The sequence below is a fragment of the Saccostrea cucullata genome, unplaced genomic scaffold, assembly GCF_032062105.1.
Source record: "Saccostrea cucullata isolate Sc308-1 unplaced genomic scaffold, CSIRO_AGI_Scuc_v1 ctg17522, whole genome shotgun sequence".
NCBI lineage: Eukaryota > Metazoa > Mollusca > Bivalvia > Ostreida > Ostreidae > Saccostrea > Saccostrea cuccullata.
Window position 1 is genome coordinate 1 of NW_026930095.1, and position 10,916 is coordinate 10,916.

The following is a 10,916-nucleotide window of genomic DNA, read 5'->3' on the forward strand; positions in this document are numbered from 1 at the left end:
AATGTATAGGATTCCTTAAACATCTGCAAAACAGAAATGGAGAGGTAACAGTCTTGTTACAGTGTATGCTGTAAGTTCTCTTCCACCGCCTCTAGTTATCAGTATAAAATCGATTGAATTTACCTGGTAAATACTAGGAAGAGACATTGAACAAAACTGCTTCCTTAGTTCTAACAAGTGATAAACAGCATCTTTCTTCATTTCAATGACATCTCTGTGTTCGCTGGTCTCCTTCAAACCGTACATATCATTATAATGGTACATTATGTTGTAATTCTTAAAAACGACTTTAATCTTTTTACTCTAAGATGTTTTGTTGAATCATTGAATACATACATCTCTCTGGTCTTGGCAATATGACATAATCTTTGTTGTCCATGTTTGTAAGTCTTCAAGCTGTTTTACGTTTTTCTCTTTACAAAAGCGGTATGCCATCTAGCAAAAGAAAAGTTATCTTCATAAACAACATCCTAAAATATATGCTACATGAAAAATAACTTGCAAAAAACAAACACGCAAAAACACATAAGAACTGAGACAGACTAATGGTACCCACTTGAATACAGTTACACAGTTTTGTTATTCTTTCCTTTTCATCTTCTAGCTCCGACTGTAAACTTTCAAATAACTGGGTGGATTCGTTGTCGTGTGACTGCAAAAATGTTTCCCCAATTTTAGTGGGGCGATTGGAATCACTGAGGTCAGTATAATTGGGATTACCTGTTGCCACTCTCTAATGGCAACTTGGCTTAGCCTAAATGGACATACGGGGATTTATACTATGTATGATTATTTTTTTTCAGTCTATATTCTGAATCTATATATTGACTATTATTGTATGATCTTAAAGCTACATATATACGTATAAATTGAGATAACCTCGTTGAAAGCTCCTCGATTTCTTTTGATTTTAATTCATTTTGCATTCTCAGCTGTTCACATTTCTCGCGTAACTCATCCATTTCATTTTCATATCGTCGGCTCTGTAGCGGAAAAAATAACTTGATTTCATTGAACCATGCACACTCTCGCTGACTTCAGAACAAAGCAAATAAATCTCTTAATAAACAGAGAATAGAAACAATGTCATTAAGATGCTTACCTTTTGTTCTTCACTCCGGCTAAGGAGCTCCGATGAATGGAGAAGAGACCCATACTGGCACCAGGTAGCCTGACTTCCCTGTAAATTCCTCTGCACTGCTTCCTTTATTGTTACATACAGAGCCCTATCCATGTATTCAATATTATCAAGAAATTTCTGAGCAGCTACATCACCATTTAAAACCCAAAGCTCTTTCTCTCTTGCCTAAAACACGTATTGAAACAACAATTTCTTTTCATTTTTTTTTGTTTATCCGATTCAAATGTCTAAATTGACAATTAAGTTCTTAATAAATGTTAACAGTCACATTCATGTCTAAAGTCATTATGCAGTTGTAAATTGCTGAAAGAGTGGCACACAGTAGAAAAAACTTTTGTATCGACCTCAATTATTAAGAATTATCATAACTTGATTACATGATATCATGATTAGGCTTACCAAATCTGGATCACGTCTCATTTGTTCTTGTCTCTGAAGGAGATCTAAGTACTCGGCTTCTGCAGCTTTCCATGTTTCTGAATCCATACAAGATTTCATATTTTGCAAAACATGGGGAATAAAATTGTCTGCTTGTTTAATATGAGGATCCTTGAGGAAAAAAAAATAAAGAAATGAAGTTATCAATCTTTTTTTCTCGTATTGGAGATTGAAAAAAAAATAAATTAACAGAAATATGTTATGATTTCCTTTCGCCATACCGATGTTTTTGAAGATTTTTTTTGTTTATTATACACTTCCACTAGAAAAACATAGGTCGGCCAAACTTTGGTCAAATCGAACATTGTCCCTGCACTACACAAGAAGTCATATAAAGGAAGGCATGCTTGCTTTTGATCATCACTGAGGCATGCTGGGTAATTTTCGTCATTTTCTTCGTAAAAGGATTTGAGATACTCATGCTGTCATGAAAATATTTTTAAACAAGAATCTAAATTGCATATACCATTATATGAAATTTACTCTACATACACTTTAATACTATTTTTTCAAAATAAATGATAAAAAACAGTGCAATAATATCATAATTTCATACCATATATTATAATATTATAATATCATATAATTTCTTTAATTACCGTTTCAAAATCTCTCTTGCCAGGTAATTCGCATGATCATAAAGTATTTTGTACTTTTTATACGCTTTGTTATGGTGCTCCGCGTCGATATGTTTCCCAAATCTCTTGAAAACCTCAGCAATTGTCTGGACAGACCACTTTCATCAAGAAATAAAAAAAAATCGAGTCGATTTTTTCAATACTAGTATACCAAATAATATTGAGAAAATTATAATAAAGGATTATAAAATTTAATGTTGTACCCATGATCAAAAATCTCGAGTCGATTATTCGTTATACTGTTTCTTGATACCACTTGATTACAATTATTTGATAAATGTTTTAGAAATTAATCTTTTACGCAAACTAAGTATTATATGATTTAAATGGATGCATATTCATAATAGGTATTATGTGATTTAAAATAAACAAAAAAACAATCTCACCCATATATATATACTTACCTGTTTCTATCCGCCATGTTAAATTATTATCGTACTTTCATATTATATTGTATTTGCGCGTCATCTCTAGAGATAACATTAAGGATAAAGTAAAGTACACAAGTTGATATCACAATGGCGTTTAAATTGTTACTGAACAGACATTTTTTTTTTGATTATAATGAGTTCAAAATAGATTTATCAACTGGTTTACAGTAAAGTGTCACTTCATTTTGTACAGAATAATCCTCACTGAGTTATATGCCACTTAAAGGAGAAGTTTAAAAAAAAATTAAAATCACATTAACAAACAAATAACGAAGCTTCTTTTCATTTCAATATTCACAACCAGTCCAAAAACTTTAAATGGTTTTCAAATAAGCAAGTGTACACGTTTACAGACTATCCATTTTGTCTTTTTCAATCAATACGAAAAATGCTTTCTGATATCCCTAGAAAATTTGAAAATAGATCAGATTGCTTCAGGAAAATATACGCCGTATTGGGTGACTTTGCCACACCATTTGAGGAAAATAAGGGGGGAAACTAATAACAAATCTGTTCAAAGACAGGCAGACGTCGAATCAAAATATTAATCAAATTTAAATTTGCATTTTTGTATTAAAAAAACTTATAAATGAGCATTTTTGTATTTAAAAAGATTACATATATAAAGATACTAGTATAACCAGTGAAATTGCCCTTTAGTATTACACACTTTATTTTTTTCTACATCTTAAAGAATTAAATATAACTTTCATAGATTCTAAAACATTGTAATTACAAGAACAATGAGTAAAATTAATTTATTTATAATAAAGGAGTGGTTAAAACAAACACGATACAACGAACAATAATATATTTACTGACGAAAACTTAATATGTAAAGTTTAAACTATTCTTGCACTTTAAAAAATCACACTGAGTACAATTCAAATTCTGTTGGATTGAACACATTCTGGAGTCAAGAGATGAATCACTCGGACGGAAATATCTCCTTGAAATATTTGACTTGCAAATAAAATAATATGAAAATATAAAAAAAAATAATCAATATCCTTGTTGATTTTCAGATATTTGTACTTAAAAATGTTAAATACTTGTCGCACATATTATTATTTGCTTTTAAAGTACTTATAATGACAACAACAACAAAAAAAACAATCAGAAAATATGATTTTTCTCTGGCATCAAAAAGCCAAAACGAATTGAATTCATATCAGTATGAAAGGAGGGGAAATATGGTCCAGTTTTTACATGTACTTCACAAAATTTGTACACATTGTATTACTGGTAGCCTATTACTGAGGAAGAGTAAAGCCTTTTGACACAATTGGTCCACCATTATACAGATGTAAAGCCGGCCATACACAAAGGAGCACAACATTGCCTTTCTTGCTATAGTGTTTGAATGATTTCTCGTCGATCTTGTCTCCGTTTTTTGCAAAATTTAGGGCCATCGGCGGATCCTGTAGGACCATGTTCCACGTGAGTTCTACCAGAATGTCCAGATAATCAGTAAGTCTTTTATCACGTGTGTAGCTCTCCTTTTGTTTTCTGAACGCCTAGATAAGTAAGTAAAAGTCGAGCTTTGTAAGCCTTAATTTGTTCATTTTATCAAAAACGCTTGGAATTGGTGGGAAAAAAGAAAATATAGGGAAAGTTTGTAAAAAATATATGTTAAAAATATAATTGCTTATGTTATCTGTTTTACTGAGTTCTATTATTTGTAAACAAAATTGTTTTATCTACTAAAAGACACGCATGCATGTATACAATGTATCCAGTATATTTACCATTTTAAGGCATTTGACTGACTGTTCTCCATTTTTTTTCAAAAGGTCATTAAAAATAGCATTTGACCCTGTTAATTGGACATCTTTCGGTTCTTCTGTAATCGACAGTGATGACTGAAAGGGTTTAAAAACCCAAAATTTTCATACCGTAGAGCAACTTTAGTTTAGCAAAAAAAGATATTTATCTGTATTATACATATACATGTACTTTTAATAATTTTTTTTAATTAATTTAAGTTACTTTAAAAGCTATACATAGGACCTACTTGCAACGGGTTTCTGATCACCTCGGCTGTTCTTTTCATCAACTCGTTTCTCATTTTATCTTTAGTCTCATCAGAAAATTTGTAGCATTCCTACAATATTAAGAAGTATTTTATTCTGTATTCCACATCCAGTTCAAAATTGTTCCAAAAAAACAAAATGCAAAAATAATAAGTAAGTGTGTGTGTCACCTGTGGTATCCAACACCTCTTTTCTTGAGAGAAGTGGTTATTATTTTGCCTATCCGCGTAAGCAAATGCATGTCCAAAAAAGAGATTATCCAGTACCCAGAATAATACCGGAACTAGAAATTATGTTTAGAATGGATGTTACATTTAAAAGCATCACGTTCCACTAGATTCTTTCTAGACCATTAAAAATTATTTTATTCGAACTTTTAGATATGTGACTATTTGGTTGTAAGAGATATATAGTCTTATAGTTCTTGTGAAAATAAATTTCTTCCTACAAAGACAATAAGTGAACAATGGCCATAATGATCCCCGAGTCCTTGAATCTCTCAACAAAAATCACAACAAAGAATTGAATATTTCTTGTAACTTTCATTTTCTAATCATCGTGTGCTTCTCATTTTAGCACTGCTGCGAGCAAATAAGTATTAGAAAAATAATGTACCCGGACTAAATTAGCTAGCTCTGTGACTACAGTCTCTTCTGTCTTTCCTCCTACTTTTAATGCTTCAAAGGCTTCTGACCATTGGTCATCATACACTAAGGCAAACTTTTCTCCAATTTTAGTTGGCCTATTTTATCACTAGGTCAGCTATATTTGGGTTTCCTTGCGTTAATTGCTGACTGGCATATCTGCTCAATCTGCAGAAAAATAATGCCATTTAAAAGCCAAATAAAAGAGTATCTTAACAACCAAATACAATATAAGTTTAAAAATCATAAGAAATAATATGTCCTTTTAACTTTTCCCTAAATCTTTGAAGGATGTTTAATACCTTGTTGTCAGTTCCTCAATTTGTTGCTTTTGTTGGTTTACAGATTCCTTTAGCTTTTCATTTTCTTCCATTAATTTGTTGTTTAGGATCTCATTGGTGGACGGTGGTTTTTTTGTTGTACCTCACTATTCTCGATTGTCTGACTCCTAACATTTTGTCTTGATCCCTTATTATAAGCATAACTTTGGCTAGGGCTTTGTCTCTAAATGAAATTCTCAACAAATTTAATTGTAATAAATGTCTTCCAAAAATGTTACGGTAGGTAGTGGTAGGCGTTCGTTTCGTGATCAAGATGCCTGGGTTCGATTCTAGTTAACTGCACCGGTCAAACATAAGACGTAAGCTAGGTATTGAATGTTTCTTCCCAAGCACCCAAAGATGTAAAAGTTATGAAATTGAGATTGTATGTTGTTTTACGCCTCATTCGAGAATATTTAATTCACATACAGACATCACCAAATACCGGTGAAGGGATTCCAAGTTTTGACCTCTACTTAGCACTTACATGTACACGGCCATTGAGCAGTGAGAGATCTTTATCGTGCCAACGTCTACCGTGACATGGGACTCGTTTTTAAGGTCTAATCCGAAGAACCAGCAACTATCACTTCAACATGCCGAGCACATGGCGAAGGAACAGTTGCAACTCATTATTTATCGTCATTGGTCATTCACAGCCGAGATTCCATATCAAAACATTCCGAATACGGAGCGAGGGTTTTTACGAACTGACTTACCGTGACTGTTGTCAGGGTGGGTGTTGGCATGATAAAGATCACTCACAGTCTTCATGGCAGTAGAGTGCCGAGTAAGGGTCAAAATTTGAAGCCCTTTATCGGTATATGGTGACGTCTCTATGTGAGTGAAATTTTCTCGAATGGTACGTAAAACAACATGTACCATTTCAATCTCATAACCAAAGGCTATTGACTTTTACATCTATGGCGGGTGCTTGGGAAGGAACAGTTTAAGTACCTATGCTTACGTCATACGTTTGACGTACCTGGAATTGAACCAGGCGTTTTGATTACGAAGCAAATGCACTACCACTATACTACAAAAACCGTAACATATTTTTGGAAGATATAGTGTCTATACATTATATAGAAATTATTAATGAAAAACTCGACGGATCTTTACACCACATTCTGAGTACTTGTATGTGGGTACTTGTATGTGGAGTCAAATCTATTTTTAATCAAAATAGGTTTGCAGATAACCAGTCACAATGTGTTCCATTTTTAATTTTATATACCGTATTTGGTGATTGGAAACTGGATATTCTTGATTGTCCTTGGATGGGCTTGTCGTTGATAGCTGTAAATGATTGATTTCGTTTTTTTTCAATGCACATGTACAGTGTAGCGATTGTAGCAGAAGATTGCAATTATTAAATAAATTAAATGTAAAATGCAAAGAAAAAAAGTATTGTTCAATCTTAATTAAATCCTGTAAAGAATACTAATTTGGAAGAAAGCAAACTAAAAAAAATAAAAAAACAACCCCCCCCCCCAAAAAAAAAAACCCACCCACACCCACACACCCTTAGACACACAGAGAGACCTTGAAAAAAATTCACGAAAGAATTTTTAATTTGCCAGGGAATAAATGGAACTCAATTTCATGCAGTTGAAAACAAGACATAAAATATCAAGGTAATATATTTCAAAAGAAAAAAATACATACCTTACCAGCGTTTGTTGATGGTTTTCTTTGATTTCCAGACTTCATAACAGTTTTGTTATTCTATATATTTACAATATTTGCTTTTAATGATAGATTTTTAGTTATTATATGAGGAAATTAAGTAATTCATGCTTTTTCTCTATCAATGGTCATCTTGGTTCTAATGTATAAATTTTGAATTATCATACTTTATACCTTTACTGAATCCAAAAACATAATATTTTTCAAAGAAACAGTGCAGGGGTAAAGAAATGCTCCATGAAATAATAAACAATTCAATGATTAATAATATATAAAAGCAAAAGAAATTTAAAAATTTCAATTCAATTAACACCTTTGGACAAAATAACCTTACCTTGGTAGCAGACGATTCTCTTTTATGATTTCGACATTCCAATAAGAAGACATAATTTTTCCATACGTTACTGTCTGCACTTTTTTGAGTTGCCAAAAATCTGCACAGATCATCTGAGTCTTTGGTTACCTCTGGCCTTGAATATGAAGTCTTTCTATCTATATCACTCTTGATTTTTGTGTACTGTTGAAATATATATTCAAAACAATTTTTAAAACTACATCAGCGGTATGTAGTGAAAACTCTTAAAACTTAGCAGTTGCTCTTATTCATGAAATATATAACAATATGTCCTGTAAAAAAAACAATAAAGAAAGAATACATTTTTGTTCTCTGTTATAGATGTGTATAATGTTGAAATCATATGTATTCATTTGGGTATTTTCTGAAGGACAAAATAAAAAAAAAATCAAATTTATGAAAAAGTGCACTATCTTATTCTCTGACTTGAATAGTACTTACAAGAGGTGAATTGTTTGCCTGCAGCCAGTCAGCGTCCTTCTTAAGCTGGGTTAATATGGCTTCAGCTCTTCCTATTCGAGATGAATCAGCACTGGTCCCTTTTTTCGCTTCATTCAAGATGGCTTTTATCGTTCTACCTTTCATTGACATGTTAACCTGAATCAAATAGAAGTGTCTATACACGTTTATTTATCAATAAGTACAATTTTTACGGACACATTTGATACACTTTTTTACAAGTGTATTTATGTGTTTTAAATTTCATTATTATACATGCAGCTTGCTTATAAATGTGTCTTACACCAACTTTAAAATAGATTATAAATATGAATCGAATTAATAAAAATACATCTAATTTACATTACCATTTAAAACTGTGTATTCTATAAAGTTACAATGCTCTCCCGAGAAGGTACATATACGTTAGGTTTGTCAGAGACATATAATAGTCTACTACGTACGTCTCTGGACCCCCAGCCCGAACGCCATTTGTAAATAAAACCAAACCGAAAGTAGATAGTTGGCCTTTATAAGGCAGTGATAAAAAGTAAAGCATTAAATTTATTACCATGCACATTTTGACAACTTAGGAAAAGGTAATTTTTTTTTATTTTGCTTGCATTTTTTATTTTCCCCCAAACGAATTTGGGGGAAACTTTTTTTTTACTCTGTTTCTTATTATTATTATGTTCCCCAAACAAGTTTGGGAACTTTTTTTTTACTTTTTTTCTGAATTTTCTTCTCCGGTATTTTTTTTGTCCGCGAGTGTTCTCGTAAACTACTCATCCGATCTAGGTGAAACCTTTTTAGGGTCACTAGGTATGTTTGTAGATGTGCGGAACGAAGGTCATTTTGCGCGCACGTGCGTGCATGTGCGCGCACGTGTAACCGTGAAATAAAAAAGATAGATATAGCCGTAACCTTTTAAATTTTTGATGAAATGCTTTGAAACTCATAATATAAGGATATAATAGTAGTATAGACATGATGACATGGTCAAAACAGCAAGATCTCACGCGCATGAACGTGCGCTTCGTTCCATTTGGGTTTGAAACAAAAGTCTTTATATCTTTTTTGTTTTCTGACAAAATCCTTTAAAATTTTGAAAATAGTGATACATTATGAAGATCTACAGCATGATATATAAGAATAATCATGAACGCAAGCACATGCACGTTAGCTGCAATCTGATTGGCAAAAATTTTAAATGCCTATAATTTTTTAGTTCTCAATAATAAAGGGTGAAATTTCGAATATGAATAGATATAATGAATGCCTACATTATTCTACCATCAATAGTAAATGCAAGGACGTCATGCACATCCCCACACACAATGCGTTAAACGACAGTATACTTAAGTCTTTTGATGTTCATGCAGAATTAAAATTTATAAATGTAAAAACATGTAACATACTGAAGCAGATCTTTTTACCCTTGACCTTGATACTTAGGTCAAGGTCACTAGTAATCTGAATAAAATGTTAATATTAGCTATTTACCAAAATGACCTTGACCTATGAACTTGAAATCGACCTTAACCTTTGACCTTAACCCAAGGGTAGAAAGCCCCCCCCCCCCCTCACACAAAGTAGAGAATCGCTGTAAAGCTCAAATTACACCTCGGACCCACATAACATTTCAAGGAAACTGCAGAAAAAGCTCGAGGAAAATATTAAAATATTTGATGTTAGTTTCCAAAGTATATAGAAATTATTAATTTAATTAATTACAAATCCTGTCGTGTTTGAAATTAAAGTACAGATGAACAAAGTTGGTATATAAGCCTTCCTTGTTTACATGTATTTACTCGGTTTCAACAGCATTCAATTCTACTGATTTGAAACAATATTTTGATACCAAGCATCCTTTGTTTATTTAACCTTTGAAATTTAATTGATTTTTTTTTTTAGAATTACGCAATCCCCAGAAATTCAAAATCAATATACATGTACGCTCCTTCGTAAAAAAAAAATCAGGTATTTGCATTCATGAACAATATTAATATGAAGGTCTTAAAGAATATTGGTCACATTAGCTGATACGAATGTCTTTATAAATATCTATTGTAAACCCCAGAAAGTAGCCACCAGGCTGAAGCTAGCAGCCAATAACAGCAGCCACTAAGGCGTAGAAGCTAGCAGCCAATAAGGAAATTCATCAAAGAACTGAGAGTACTCAGACACAGTACTGTTTTTAATACGTTATTTTAGATAATTAATGGTTAATGATTAAAAAATTTAAAGCAACAATTAATTACATAATAAATCAGATACTCAGAGGCAGTAAGGCTCACCTGAACAATTTTTTTTTTTTTTAAAAACCCAAAAATAAGAAATAAATTACTTTATAATTTTTATCCAATTGAACAAACAAGCACTAGGAAATGGAAGCCTTCAAAAAGAATCCCTTTTCAGCTCCTTCAGGGACCTCAAGATAATACAGGGCCAATAAGCTAACCTTTAATTTGATTAATATATAACGATTGTAAACAGAAATATGGCACAAGTATAAACTAGGTTGAAGTATATTTCGAAAATTATTCTGGGACAACTTAATGAATCTATAAAACTGTAAATTACTACTATCATAATAAGTGGTGGTGGTGCCACCAAGTGGTTCCAAAAGCATTTTTTATATAACAGGCAGGTAGAATACCCATGATTTATAAAGTGATCAAAATTACTAGCCCAAGGATGATTATTTCCTGCTATCAGAAGGGGCTTTAATTTTCCCCCAGGTGGTGCCAAGTGTATGGGTCAATTTCAACCAATCATTTGTCATCAAT

The 10,916-nt window shown here is 32.2% G+C and overlaps 3 protein-coding genes across 3 annotated transcripts; all 3 read right to left on the reverse strand.

Annotated features, from left to right (window-relative positions):
- Nucleotides 1–415: 415 nt before the first annotated feature.
- On the reverse strand, nt 416–1,960 carry LOC134282831 (uncharacterized). Its single transcript, XM_062765218.1, has 5 exons — nt 1,801–1,960; nt 1,541–1,690; nt 1,103–1,306; nt 863–983; nt 416–435 (listed from the first exon to the last, which is right to left on the reverse strand). Exons 1-5 carry the CDS (start codon nt 1,882–1,884, stop codon nt 416–418), a joined length of 579 nt encoding a protein of 192 aa, XP_062621202.1. The 5' UTR covers nt 1,885–1,960.
- A 1,902-nt stretch (nt 1,961–3,862) lies between these two features.
- Nucleotides 3,863–5,448, reverse strand: LOC134282830 (uncharacterized). Its single transcript, XM_062765217.1, has 4 exons — nt 5,297–5,448; nt 4,663–4,752; nt 4,397–4,510; nt 3,863–4,165 (listed from the first exon to the last, which is right to left on the reverse strand). Exons 2-4 carry the CDS (start codon nt 4,714–4,716, stop codon nt 3,902–3,904), a joined length of 432 nt encoding a protein of 143 aa, XP_062621201.1. The 5' UTR covers nt 4,717–4,752; nt 5,297–5,448; the 3' UTR covers nt 3,863–3,901.
- On the reverse strand, nt 5,424–8,286 carry LOC134282832 (uncharacterized). Its single transcript, XM_062765219.1, has 5 exons — nt 8,131–8,286; nt 7,669–7,851; nt 7,314–7,373; nt 6,883–6,944; nt 5,424–5,493 (listed from the first exon to the last, which is right to left on the reverse strand). Exons 1-5 carry the CDS (start codon nt 8,278–8,280, stop codon nt 5,424–5,426), a joined length of 525 nt encoding a protein of 174 aa, XP_062621203.1. The 5' UTR covers nt 8,281–8,286.
- Nucleotides 8,287–10,916: the final 2,630 nt, after the last annotated feature.